Genomic DNA, 14724 nt, shown 5'->3' on the forward strand with positions numbered 1-14724 from the left:
CAATGATCAATACAAATGTCATTCCAAAATGCAAAATGCAATTCGATAGTAAGCAATGATCAATGCAGTTGTTGGTGGAGCAAGGCAATTAGTTGGATTAATTAAGCAAACTTAGTGGTGCTCAGAAACCAACTTAAGCCAGACTCAGAAGCCAACTTAAGCCAGATTTAAAAGCCAACTTAGTTACATTCGCAAAACTAACTAAACTATAAGATGAACACATAATATAACCCTACAAAAAATAGGTTGAAAAAGCCAACATAGTTAGATTCAGTAAAACAACTTAAACGTATTCATGACCCACCTAAGCTAGAAGATGAAGAAAAATGTAAAATCTAGCGGGTGATGTAGACGAGTTCAGGATTAATGGAGGAAAAATTCATTACATGGCTCTCTAGATTCAATGTTCAGTCATGTAGTTAGCCACGACTCGATCATTAGACTAAAATGTGAAAAGACGAAAATACAATACGAGATAAGTTCGAGCTGTTTCAGTATACAAAATTAAGCTGCATTTGGTGTAGGCTTTAGCAAACATGCCACTCTCGTACGAGAGTGCAGTTCTACCGATATGCTTGTGCAAATCAAAGTAGTACCCGCCCCCAGCTTCGACGGAGTAGACCTATAAAAACCAGGGACTACCACACATGTATATCTGGTGGCAGTTACTAGGATTTTTGCACCACTGCATCAAACACTACTAGCACACGAACAGTAATTCGAGCAACAAAAATAGAACCCCAACTATGTAACCAAATTACTACAACCAGCACATAAAACACACTACGAAGCTTCCCAGGAAAAAATCCCCACGAAAAATAGTTCATACTTGGCTCGAATTGCTCCACAACAACATACATAACGAACTAATTTGCAGGGGATTTGACAAACAGAAACAAAATTGGATGAACAGCAACCAAAATTTGCAGGGATTTTCGCTAGAAACTACCTCAAATCGACGAAAACTTGGTGACCGCGCACCCCGCCGACGACCGCACCTAGATCCCCGCCTCGTTGATCACCACCGCCGCGCTCACCGCCGCGGATCTCGACGCCCGGCTACCGGAGTGGCCGCGCTTCGCGTCGACAAGTGGAACGGCTAGACCTCTCCCGCCGAAATCAAACCCCGACGGGAAAAGCCTCACTCCCCGACGCAGAGCTTGCCGCACTAACGCGCGGCTCACACTGCGCCGACGAGCAAAACCTTCCCTACGGCGAGAAAATCCTCCTCGTAGCGTCCGAGATAGCCGGCCCCCGCCAGCTGCGAGATCGCCGCGCTCCGCCGCCGGAAATCGCAGCCAGCAGAAACCCTAGCGCGACGACGAATCGAGGGATTGCGAAGGACAGAAGAGAGCGGAAGGGAAATGGGAGGCGCAAACTTAGGCGAGGAGACGGTGTCTCCGATTCCAGAAGGAAGACGACAAAGGGAAACGGTACGGGTCAGGTGGGTTTCGGTCCGGATCCAGGAGATTTTCGGTTGGCAAACCCGCGTGCAATCCGTCCGTCCAGCGCGAATCCAACGGCCCAGAAACGAGTGCTCAGTTTGACAGGGAGCATCCAAGCACTTTTTAGCAATTGGGTTTTTTTTAAATCTCCACTTGTTAGATTATTTCGTTTAGTTCTAGCTAGCTGGCGTATGGCGAGAGATGCATGGAAGCTCTCGAGAAGAAGAAACAGCAAGTATTGCTGTAAGAACCTCTAGCAGAAACCGCGACCAGGATACGAGGGGATGCAGGATGCACGAAAGTGACGAAACGCTTTCTTTCGGTCGAAAATGGTTCGCACTAGTTTGCGGGTTCTGGTTTACCGCAACCATTCCCAAACCTCAAATGCAAAACGCAACCTAAGATTTTGCATCGTTTCAGCACATATACATGACAATTTTACAAAAATATGAATATGGTAGCAACATAAACTAAGATTTTATAGTTTTAAATATCACACAATACAACAATAATCAATACTACAATAATTGTTCTAGTCCAAATAATTAAACAAATAAAATTGTTTTGAATAAAAATAATGGCCGCATGTACCTCCTTTACTAGGGTCCATGTAGGTAGCCTCCCAAGTCCCTAAGGCCCTCCAAAAGGCAGCCCTCAAGGGCTAGCCCGATGAATCTCTCAAGGGCCCACATAGGTGGTGCCTAGGGACCCAACGGGCCTCTCCGAGGCTGCTCCAAGGCAGCCCAAGTGGAAGCGTGCCCTAGGATTGCCCTAGGTTGGTGGGGGCGCCCTAGGGTTGTCCCTAGGGGCCGGTGCCAAGGGAGGGGTGGCTGGTGTACGTCCTCCTCTCCAAGATGGAGTGCCCCATATAAAGTGGACCCCTCCTCTCTCTCTCTCTCTCCACACTCACTAGCCCATTGGTTTGCTTTCTTCTCTCTCCCATGCTTGCATCTAAGAAAGTATTTCGGTACGATCCGTTCGTGGCGACGAGTCTTGCCGGGATGGAGGGCACATACAAGTGCAATACTGCAGAGAGGTCGTGCGTTCGGTCCTAAAGAAAAGGAAGGTGGAGCGTTGTACGTGTACGCCTTCGAATCTTCATCAATTAGGCAAAGCTCTGTTCGATTTCTTCACCAAGTTCATCACCGAGTCTTCCAGAACTATGATCCAACTCGTGGTTTTATGTTTCTGCATAGATAAATCTTGGGTGATCATGTTAGGGTAATTTTTATTTAAAATGCATGAACCCCTTCACCCTGGTCATCACTCCCGCAGATCAATATCGAGGTTGGGATCATACTCCAATCGACGGGGGTGCCACAGACATGGAGCGGGATAGGGCGGCTCAGAGGTAGAGCTCCGCCACCAACAACATCGGTGCCACCCATGCATGGTCGGAGGCGCCTCAGGCAATGGCGAGACGGGGGAAGAGGGAGACGGCGGTGGTTGTTGGCGTTTGGTAGCCGGCCCTCGTTTTTCCTAGAGTTGGACTGCGACGTGGGGGTTGTTGGCGTTTGTTTCGGAATACGGTTAACCCAGGTAACATAAATTATGGGAGCAAAATGAATTACCAATATTTCTATAGGAATAAGAGAACACATTTAGAAGGCTTTCCGACATTGTGTACTTTCCATAACAATTGAAATATTTCTCTATCCAACCAAATCTATGGCCATGAATTATCAATTAATATTCACCATATTTATGTTTCGCTTATTATCAGGATAAGTACCTCTAGCGAAGGCATTCGCCCCCTGCTCCTTCTCCACAATACACCTCTAAGAGATATAAGTATCTCGAGTGTTTTCTCTGTCGCCTTGCCGCGTCGCTATTCTCTTTCGCTATCAATGGCGGAACTCGGGTTCGTGCGTTCCACCGAACGCATCTTGGAGATCGATGGTGAAGCTGTTCGTCGTTTCAGGGTTTCGGCGGTCACTACTTCCTTCTTTTCAGTCAAGAAGTTCATAGTTGACCACCACCAAACCCGGCTTTGGTCATTCGTGAATGTAGACGTCAACACCACGTTCGAGCTGGAGAGGCCAGGCCGTGCAAGCGACATGGAGACGTCTGAGGTTTCAAGGTACAAGCGGAGTTTTCACATAGTCGACGGTTCGAGCCTCTCCAAGGTGCTCGGATGTCGTCGCTTCATGCGTTCTTGGCTCCAGCAGATTAGTCAAGCGGCTGACCTGCGCTTCACCAACCAGGAGTTGGACACCATCATTCCCAACGGTGACATCACGGAGATCGTTCGGGAAGCAAGGAACCAAGATCTAGCTTATATAGTGGAGGGTGCGAGTTCAGGTTCAGCTTACATGTGGAAAGACGTTTCATCATTAAGATGGCGTCCATAAGGAAGGCCTGCAGCATGGAGGTGCTAGACAATAATGCATCTGAGACGACAGAAGAATGTGTTATATGCATATCAGCATATGCCTACAAGACATTGCCCCGTCGGAAGCAACAGACAACATCGTCGTAGAGCTCCCTGAATGCAAGCATGCTTTCCACAACGTTTGTATTTTTAAGTAGTTTGAGACCGGCGTTGCAAAGTGCCCACTATGTAAAGCTGACGTGAAGCGGAATGTAATATATACTATCTACTTAGAGTACCACAGCTTTGTAAGATGATCATGTTCTAGGCCTATGCAGTATTGCGTATTTAGCTTGCTCATATACATGATTTCCTCGAAATAGGCTTTCGCCCCGCTATATTAACATAGCAAACGACCCGATACAACGAACGCGCTGGGGCCGCAGCACAACCAAGCCCAAAAGAAAAGAAAAAGAAAGGAAAGAAGAAAAAATGCCGACACCGGCAGATCGACGAAAACGATGATGACCCGCAACCGCTGCGCCCTCCGGAGAAGTACCACCACGCTCCTAGCACGCCGAGGCACCGCATACCAAGCAACACCTTCACCAAGGAGACGACGATGACGCCGGCTGCTGCCCGGACTAGTCCTAGGGTTTCCCCCGGTATGCGGAGGGGATTGGGGAGGAGGTACACCCGACGCCCTTCAGGAAGGAAAGGTGACACCCGTAGGCGTCACCGCGTCGGTGTCGAGCATGCCGACAGGGATTTCTCCCGACCACCAAACCGACCACCCCAGACGCTCCGACGTGCTCCACCTAACATGCCGCCCACCCGCACACGCCACCACGGTCTTGTAGCCATCCTCGCCGCCTAACTGTGGTCACCGGAGCAAGGCCTAGACGAAGAAAAGGGATGCGGCGGGGACGGGGGTAGCAGCACCGCGAGCCACGCGGGAGGGAACCGCCTCCACCGCTTTCGCGGTAGCCGACCGGACGAGGCTACGAGGCAGACCAGGCCCGAACGGGCCCGGCCGGACCCAAAAGGGCCCGTAAAGCCCCGCTGCTACGCTGCAGCTGGCCGGCCGAAGTGCCGCCGCCGCCCACCCACCGCCGCCCTGCCTTCTCTTCCTCCAGGGAGCGCCGCCAGCGTGCCAAGAGCAGAGACACCGCCGTGCCCCTCCGGGCCCCGCCCGGGCCCGGATCCGGGCCGAGCGGGCCCTGCCATGGCGCCGCCCGTGCGGCTCCGCCGCCAACGGCCGCGCCGCCACCCCTCCTCCCACCCGACGTGGGGATCTCACCCCGCCACGCCGGACCGCCGCCGGCCGAGGAGCACCTCCCGGCCGCACCTACCCCGCGCAGGCGCAGCGCCGAGAGGGGAAAGTCGAGGGGCCGCCGCCGCCGGCGCCGCCCGGGCCTTGCCCGGCGACGCACGCCGACGACGGCGGAGGAGAAGAGGAGGAGGGGGGAGCTGGACGAGGGTGGGTGGCGGCGCGGCCCCGTCGCCCGCGGGGGACGACGCGGTCGCGAGAGCGTTTTTCCGTTACACGCTTTCATATACATGATTTCTACTAAGACTCTATTTCACTTTCCTTACCAAACGTTCACCTACGCACCTCTGTTAGACTGTTACGCCTCTATCATTGAACACGCGTGTAACGGTGGAACTCGGTTACTGTATAACCAATAGTCAGGTTAACCGAACCTAAAAAAACAGTCCAATATATCTTTGGTTTAATCCTAAAATGCAATGGGTTTTTCCAAGGTTTATCTCACAGTATCTAATCCCAAGCGTCGTTGTCCTCTTGATTACCGACCACTGCATGCCCGTTTCCAGTCCTCCACACCCTGCCAAGTGCTGATGAGCCATCCATCTTCTCCCCGTGTTTGCTCCAATCCCTGATGTCTCGCCCAGTTTCTATCATCTTGCGATGGGTGAGGTCCGTCACCACGCCGTCGGTGTCCGCCAGCCCGTCTTGAAGACTTACCACGCGCAGTGCTCTCTCAGCAAGACGAGCGCCGTCACTGTCGCCGACCTCTGCAGCTCTGCTGTCCTGAGCGAGACGAGCGCGATAACCGTCGCCGGCGTCGAGGCGGACCATTGCCGTCCGGAGCGAGACGAGCGCTGTTACCATCCCGTCCGGAAGGCACATTCCTTCGACCGCTGACACCTCCAGTGGCCTCAACGTTGCACTCTTTTTTTGAACAAGAACGTTGCACTCGACGTAGGCACCACCATGTACTTGGTCAGGCCGCCGCTACCTTGACTCGGAACTCGAGCTTTGCAAGTGTCAGTACACATGATTCAGTCTAGTCTAATGCACGTCAGTAGAGTTCGGTAGCTTCTCCTAGTCTTGTGCAAGCACCGAGCTTATCTGTATTGGTTAGCTAACTGCTAGGAGATTTAGCTAGCCACTGATGCGTCGCTCGGTACGCGTATATAAACAATTTGTGATCAGCCTGCTAAAATGGGTTCGAACCTTAATTATCAGTGGTTAACCATTTCTAACTTTAATTAATGGCCGTGATTTTTTGTATCAATCCTCGGTGATGCGTGAGTTGTAAAGAATACTTTTCCGAACCTTATTTTTTTCAATAAATGGCCGTATGCATCGTCATGATGCAAAAGCCAGGATATACCACAATTTCGAAAAAAAACATTTTTAACTTTAATGATTTAGTGGTTAACCATTTTTACCATTCCCACGTTATGGCTAAATAGTAGTAGTAGGTTCTATAGTTCCAAATGAAAATGGTTAACCAAGTCCCATAAAAAACGCGCGAATAAATACCGACGAGTTATTTAAGGTGAAAGTTAAATAAGCTACCTGCGTACAAAATGTTATTCAAAAAAAATCCTAACAATTTTTGTCCAAGATGTTCTTCATCTGCGAAAAATTGATCAACGCTCGCCCTAACATTTTTGTCAGTGACGTTCTTCATCTACGTCAAATTCAACAATATTCTGTCTAACCGCGGCGCCCCGGGAGTGCACTAGTAGAAAAAGGCCTGTAGTCCCGGTTCACAACGGCCTTTAGTCCCGGTTGTGCAACCGGGACTAAAGGGTCGAGACGAAAGCCCCTCCCCCCCTTTAGTCCCCGTTACTTACGAACCGGGACTAAAGGTCCTTTCACATGAGTTCCGCGCGTCGTGGCGAAAATATCTCCAGATTTTCTAATTTTTTTTTTCATTTTTTTTCACTCCATTTTTTTCTATTTTTTGGAATTTCTATTATTTCAGTTATTTGCATAGTTTAGTCTCCATCTTTAACTACACTTATCTCTAGTGAAATTACTTACTCGTGGTCAAACTTCCGGCCCGGTCACCCATCCTCCCACTACTCTAGCACTAGCATGTTTAACATCCGAGTTCTATTCCGTCCCGCATCCAAGCTTCGCGCGCATGTATGTGTTACTAGTATCATATCAATCGTATTAACATGTTGGTCGATGTCAGATTTATTTTTTGTTTGAATTTCAAATAATTCTTTTAATAAACAAAAATAATGATGTAATAATAATTTTGAATAAATAAATAAACATTAACTTTTTAATTTGTATTATTTTAATTTTTTTTATTTTTCTTGCCAAACGAAAAACATTTGAAAATCTAAAAATTGGGTAAAAGTAATAGTAATCTTTATGCAGGATGCAATTATTAATTTTAATTTTTAAAAAATAAAATATATATATAATCCTTAATTTATAGCAAAAACTAAAATCTTTCTGCTTTCATCTAAAATTTGGCTAACCAGGTAAACCCAGGTGAATTCAGATGTAACTTTTTCCCACGATGATTTTGATATATAAAAAGTACTACTATAAAAACAGTCTCCATCTTTAACTACACTTATCTCTAGTGAAATTACTTACTGGTGGTCAAACTTCCGGCCCGATCACCCATCCTCCCACTACTCTAGCACTAGCATGTTTAACATCCGAGTTTCATTCCGTCCCGCATCCAAGCTTCGCGCGCATGTATGTGTTACTAGTATCATATCAATCGTATTAACATGTTGGTCGATGTCAGATTTATTTTTTGTTTGAATTTCAAATAATTCTTTTAATAAACAAAAATAATGATGTAATAATAATTTTGAATAAATAAATAAACACTAACTTTTTAATTTGTATTTTTTTTAATTTTTTAATTTTTCTTGCCAAACGAAAAACATTTGAAAATCTAAAAATTGGGTAAAAGTAATAGTAATCTTTATGCAGGATGCAATTATTAATTTTAATTTTAAAAAATAAAAAATATATATAATCCTTAATTTATAGCAAAAACTAAAATCTTTCTGCTTTCATCTAAAATTTGGCTAACCAGGTAAACCCAGGTGAATTCAGATGTAACTTTTTCCCACAATGATTTTGATATATAAAAAGTACTACTATAAAAACAGAGCTGGCAACCACCATCCAGGCTGTCACAACCGAAATGGATCAGGATCTCAAAACAGTCAGGACCTCTGGAAATTTTGGTAGAAAGTATTTTGCCATGAGATCCAGTTGCACGCCCTCTTTTGCACGGTGCGAGCCGAAACGAGTCTTCACACCAGGATCAATGACCATGCGCTTGAGGGCTGTGGCATGCTCCAGGATATACCAGGCCAGCTCCACTTGGCCCCGGAGATCAGCAAATCCTGACATGAACACTCTTTTGAGATGGCTAAGTTTGCGCCCTGAAGTCTTCCTGGCATCAGCAACAGCATGATATCGCAGCTCAGAACTGAACAAAACCTGCAAGGGCCAATAAAATTCGCATTACTATAGTATAAGCTCTTCAATGTTCGATCACTTTCACAAGCGCAATAGATGCCATTGATTTTCTGGAACAAATCTATCTAGTATTAAAATCTCCAGATAAGTGGAATGATATGTGCCCAGAGGATCAAGAAGAAAGCAAACACAGCAAAAATCATGTAGAAGGAAACTTAGAAGACAATAACTCACGTGCAAATTGAACACTTCCAAAGAAGGAGTTAGTTCCAAGAGAGAAGCCAAACGAAGAATCCCACTTGAACAACCTGGATTTCCGTCCACCAAAACTTCAATTTCGAGATGCCTCAGATTAAAAAAATCACATCGGTTGTTTGTCATGAACTGCCGTGCCTGAAAACAAAGATGAAAGTTAATTAGGGACAGATTCTGAAGTTGCAAGAAGTTGGTACAGTTATGGCAACCCTGTCTTGGCTATAATTACTCAAAAGAAAATCTACCTCATTTTGGATATGGAGTCTCAGGGAGATTTCCTCCACATTAGGCATAGTACTAACAAGGTGACTAAAAGTGTAGTCTAGATTGTCAGAATCAGACAATACTTCGATTTTTGCCTTTGTCAGCTTGTGAAATTTGCCAAGCACGATTGGTACATCCTTCTCTGAATACTCAAATACTGTGAGATTTGGTGCATCCAGTTGGATGCTTTGTAGGCTGCAATTCTGAATACAAGCATATTTCAGGTGGTCTAGTGGCTCAGACATAGTGAAGGAAGATATGAAACAGTCTGTCAGGCTTAACCACTCAAGCACAACACATTGTGAGAGCATGCAATGGAGGTCCTTCGATACATAAGCCCTATGCAATTTGAGAGATCGAAGGTTTACAAAGCCGCAGAAATCCGGAGCAGGCCTTAGGCAGACCAAGACAAGTCGGAGAGACAGCACACATGAGCTGTTCCGATGAGCAAAAAGATGCAGAGGGAAGTTGTAGACATTATCAGGGCATTTGGGTGCAGGTCGTAGATCAAGAACAACATTCTTTGCCTTGGATGAAACAGCAAAACTGATCCATCCATCAAGATCATCACCATGTTCTTCAGAGAGTCCATAATTCACCTTGAACTTGTTCACAACAGTGCGGTAGTGATCCTTGACAATAGCATTGACACTAGTCACAAATTCTTGGTCCCCCTTATCCTTGCCATCAAACAATTTGTCAATATCAAAGATTAGATCTGGGTGGTATCTCCAGGCTTCTCTCCACCCACTCGACAGCGTGCTTATCCGTGCCACCTCCTTTAGAGTCAAGCGTGATAGTATCTTTTGTATCAGATCCTGCAGATTGTAGCATACGTGAGAAAATAGTTCTCTGGATTACAAAGCGCTCAGCAAGAGCTGAAACCGTGCAAGAACAGAATTGGTAACATCATTCTTTTATCTGCCTAGGTGCAATTTTTTACTAGACTTTGTTCATAAAGTTGCACATTTTAAAAAGAAGTCTGAACTTAAAAGATATTTGGACATGAAAAATACTCATCCTTACTACCATACAGCAGTCTAAATTTTAGGTATGTTGTTCCATTTTACCGTGCAGATCTTATCAATGTCTACTGCTGAGGACAGCTGGTCAAATAAACAGAAACCGTGCAAGAACAAACCTAAAGGATACCTGGAAACTGCCTTGGTGCAGTTTCACCTAACTGTGATATTAAAGTCACACATTTAAAAATAATAATGAAGTTAAAAGATATTTGGATGTAAAACACTAATCATCCACACTGTATGCCATTCCAGATCTTATCAAAGTATGCTGTTGATTTTCTTTATTCAGGGGCTACGAGATTTTGAAGATCAAACCAATGTCTAGCAGGTGAACTGCCATCAATTAATCCAAGGCCCCTTTCTCACTTCGCAACTTCAAACATTCCAGCACCATGTGCTTGACGTGACCCGCTCAGCAGGTATAGGATCCAGATTTCAGTACTGATAATTTTTACTACTTATGATTTAGCTATTGGAATGTAAGTCTCGGTAGCCAGATAATTGCAGAGGAGCTCACGGGTGCTACCTTCCCCCACGTCTTTGCCTGACATCTGTCTTGGGACCACTAAATTATTTGGCGTATTGATCTTTAGCAGGGTTTCTTCAGGCTCGTATTTTTCCCTCACCTCCGTACCACTTGGCCCAGAGCTTTCAATGTTCTTTGCTCCTCAATCCTCATGGATGAAAAAGTCAATATGGCTGTTGGAGGCTCCAGTTCTTTTTTTTCAAGGGGCTAGGTTATTCGACTTTGCCAGACACGAGTCAAGGGTCATGATGACCCCTGCGTCCGATTTTGAAGCTGTTAATTGTGATTTGCACCCTAATCTAGCTGTACTAAGATTAGAACATTATTACTACTTCCAGGATTGTTTTAGAAAAAAAGTTTCTCGGTTAACTTAAACTTTAAGAAAAGAAAAACCACAATATATATTCCAAGGAATTTAAAGATATTAATCCAACGAAAATATTTTTGAATCTAATTAATTACATGTTCCAGGGGCTTACCTTGAGCATCTTTACTAAGTAAGGATTTTGATCTAGACTAGATTAGCGGCATATGAAGAAACCATACCCTCCGAAATCATAAATCCGTGACACTTCCAAGTGAATAAAATAAATCCTTAAATGCTATCAATTACCCAAGAGAAGAACTAGGAACAAAGTTGCACATTTAACAGTGCTAAAAAATGATTTCCAGGTCTGTAGTCTGGACCGGACAAATAAATCACTGATAGTTGAGCTAAGCGATGGAGGAACTTAAATGCTCAGGATTAAAACTTTGGGGCTTATTACCGCATCGCCTGATCTGGAACTGAAGCGAGACTCAGCGCCCTCGCCGTCAACAACCCACAGCTAGGCCCTGGCGCACTGTGGTCGGTGAAATACTCCAGCTTGTTGTGCCTGGTGCCAGTCGAGGACTGCAGCGCTGCGATGTCGGCGGCGGGAATGTGGTAGATGCGGTCGACGACGGCGGGTGGCTGGGGTCAGGTGCTGGAGGTGGAAGGGGGAGACGACACAGGGGGTCGGAGCTCCTCCTGCTGGCGTCCACAGATGGCGCCGCCGCCTGGAGCATGGGGGGAGGCTGCGTTGGTTGTACTAAGGGGTGGCGGCTGCGGTTGGACCCCCTGGGCGGCGTCGGAGGTTGGATCCCAAGGGCGCGGCGGCAGATTGACCCGGGGGCCTCTCGGTGGAGACCGGAGGTGCAGGAGTACTAGCGAAGAAGACGGGATTGGAAAATATGTGTGTGTTAAATCGTGGGTGGGGGGCACAGACTTAATAAGAGATGCATGTCGGATGGGAATTCTGGCAAAATCTATGCATGTACTGACACTCTCGGTAGCAGTCAGTAATTGCGTGACCAGACGAAACAGCGTTGTCAGGTAGAAGCAGACGTATAGCTTTGTATTCACAATAGATCTGCTCCAGCTCGGATTTTTCTTACTTTCTTTTGGACCATCCTAAAGCAGATATAAACGGTGGATCTATGGGGGAGTGTGGCACCCATGAGCCAAAAATCCGCGTCGTCGGTAGCCATATCTTTTATCTTGAGACATAACTATATATCATTGGTACAGGTTAGCTAGGAAGATGATCCACTATTGCAATGAGATACAACTCATTCAAGCAGTCAACGGCTCAGCTTTTGGGGCGAATGTGAGCAAAAATATGTGGTAATAGAAAATCATTCTACCTAAATTCAAGTGCTGAATTTAAAACTGGCCAGTGACGTTCATATAAACATGGCATAGCTTCATATTTCATACATGGTAATACAGCATTTTCTTAATAATCGAAAAAGAGAGAAAATTGCAGTGGAAGTAATTTATGGTCTCTGCACCCTTGTAGCCTACTATACCGGTTAGCCAAAGGGGAGTTGATATATCGAAGTAACTTGCATAAAAATAGTTCTGTAGTTAGAATCTGAGAAAAATTGTTCACGAGAATCACTTATATCCATTGATAACAATTAATATGAATCATGATACTGCCATGCAAATGTATTGCAATTGTAAAATTGTGTGGCCAAAATGATCCGAAAGTGTGTCCATAGATTAATTATTTCTATGGTATTTCTATCAAGTGCGAATATCGTTTCATTGTTGAGCTTCACCTTCACACTAACAACCTTGTAGGACTGAATATCGTTTCATTGTTCCTGGCTATCTTACTCGGCAAAGCAAATTCAAGTTTCAATGCTAATTCCTTTCAGTGTATTCTAGAGCAAGCATGTCCAGTAAGATGGCTACAAATATTTCACCATCTCTATTTTAGAACGCAATAGGCACACATATTCAGAAACCAGATAGATGGGCAAAGCCATACCTCCGGGAGATTGTCCAGCCGCGCCTTTGGTCTGCCGTTGACGCGTCGACGCTTGAATCTCAATGCCTCGCAGGGGCTCATCTCCGTAACCCATCGCTTGCCCATTCGATGTTCAGATCAGTGGTGATGCAGCGCAGCCTGCAAGAGCGGATCAGCAGGATAGATTCGAACTGCCCAGCCTGCAAGAGCGGATCAGCAGGATATAGATCTGTAGCTTACGAGGAGAGGAACGAAAATCCACAGGCAAGGATGAGTTTAGGGTAAGTAAGGAGCCCACTTTACATCTGCCTGAAATCGATTATGTCGCAACTGGCTGCGGATTTATAGGAGCCTTCCGTTTGGGATACAGAACGGGCGGATCTAGAACGGGACGAAAACGGAATAGGTACACCGACGGAAAACCAGAGCAGCATAACTCGACCGCTACGTCTGGAAGACCATGGACCTCGCCGACCTGTGACGGATGCTGGAAGGTCGGGGAAGGAAATGATTGGGCGAGGTTTGTTGCCAAATCTAAAGGTATAAGGGCATCTCCACCGGCGCGGCGCATTTTAGCGTCCGTTTGCGTCGACTTTTTGGTCGAAATCGACCGCGCGTCCATTTGCGTCGGGGGTGGCTCCAGCGGCACGACGCATTTTTTAGGACGAGTCCTTTTTTTTTAAACATGAAACATAGTTTACATACTTAAAAAATAAACCTAAAACGCCTACTGCTCGTCGCCGCTGTGCTGCTCCTCGTCGCTGTCGATCACGATGTACTCCGGTACGACCCAAGGCCAGTTGGCATCCGGGGGAGCGTACGCCGGGCGTGCTGCCGGTGCTGGAGGTTGAGGAGGCTGCGGCTGAGGCGGCGGTGGAGGGGCCAAGTCGCGCGGGCCGTGGCGGCGGTGGAGGGCCCACTACCGCGGCCGTGGCGGCGGTGGAGGCGCCCGACACTGCGGGCCGTGGCGGCGGTGGCGGAGGCGCCGCCGACTCCGGAGCGCTCGTCGAAGTGCTTCATCCGCCGGCGAGCCCGGCGGCATGACGCCGGTGGCGTAGCGGGGCAGCGGCGGCTGCACAGGCGCGTCGTGCTCGGAGACGAGGACGGCGACATTCGCCATCTCGTCGTCCGTCATGTTCTCCGGGAACTTGAAGTTCCGGCCCTCCGCCAAGGCCTGCTGCCATTCGTGGAAGACGACAGCGACGAAGTCGTCGCTGTCGTCCTTCGACTCCTCGCTATGGTACGCGAGCGCCTCGACGTAGTCATCGTCGTCGTCGTACACAGCGTAGGCTTCGTCGTCGGCGGCGGCGTCGTTGTGCTGCGTCTGCTGACGTCGCGTCCGCGCCTGCTGGTGACGCGTCGGCGCCTGCTCACGACGCGTCGGCGCCTGTTCACGACGCGTCGGCGCCTGCTCACGACGAGCCGCCGGTGCAGGGGCGAAGGGGTAATCCCTGTCGCCCATGAAGCCTGCCCTTCGTCTCCTGTCCGTCTCCGTGGACAGGTACGTAGGCCAAAGCTCGGAGTCGATGGCGTACGCCGGATCGTCGCGGAGGTCCGCCGGCGGATACCGCCTCCTGCGCCGGATCTCCGCGGTCCGATCGGGCTCGCGCGCAGTGCTCGGAGGGATAGGCACCCGGCGGCAGCTGAGCCGCCAGCCACCAGGCAGCTGCACGTCGGCCTAGGCGTCGTCGCACGGCATCCATTTGCCGTGCATGAGCCTCCCCACCGAGACGGGGAGCGGGATCTTCTTGCTGCCGCTGCCGGAGACCTCGAAGTCATTCTTCTTCCCCATGGCGCTGCGGCGGTGGTGGTGGTTGTGGAGGTGTGGGCGAAGGAGCGGCGCGGCCGGTGGGCTTTTATGGGCGGGCACGCGCGGGATACGATGCCATTGAAGGCGGCGCAGAA

General features: G+C 47.8%; 1 protein-coding gene across 1 annotated transcript; it reads right to left on the reverse strand.

Annotated features, from left to right (window-relative positions):
- Positions 1-8118: 8118 nt before the first annotated feature.
- On the reverse strand, positions 8119-13310 carry LOC124696501 (putative F-box/FBD/LRR-repeat protein At1g78760). Its single transcript, XM_047229224.1, has 5 exons — positions 13123-13310; positions 12841-13019; positions 8974-9810; positions 8708-8866; positions 8119-8494 (listed from the first exon to the last, which is right to left on the reverse strand). Exons 2-5 carry the CDS (start codon positions 12943-12945, stop codon positions 8198-8200), a joined length of 1398 nt encoding a protein of 465 aa, XP_047085180.1. The 5' UTR covers positions 12946-13019; positions 13123-13310; the 3' UTR covers positions 8119-8197.
- Positions 13311-14724: the final 1414 nt, after the last annotated feature.

This window comes from Lolium rigidum, chromosome 3 (assembly GCF_022539505.1).
Source record: "Lolium rigidum isolate FL_2022 chromosome 3, APGP_CSIRO_Lrig_0.1, whole genome shotgun sequence".
NCBI classification, from domain to species: Eukaryota; Viridiplantae; Streptophyta; class Magnoliopsida; order Poales; family Poaceae; genus Lolium; species Lolium rigidum.

Bases quoted from the DNA above. Each gene is read 5' to 3' on its own strand.
- LOC124696501 (XM_047229224.1), bottom strand. From the start codon at position 12,945: ATGGGCAAGCGATGGGTTACGGAGATGAGCCCCTGCGAGGCATTGAGA. The intron at 9,811-12,840 runs GTATGGCTTTGC...TACAATCTGCAG, and splicing joins GGCTGGACAATCTCCCGGAG to GATCTGATACAAAAGATACT. The intron at 8,867-8,973 runs GTAGATTTTCTT...CTTTGTTTTCAG, and splicing joins GACTCCATATCCAAAATGAG to GCACGGCAGTTCATGACAAA.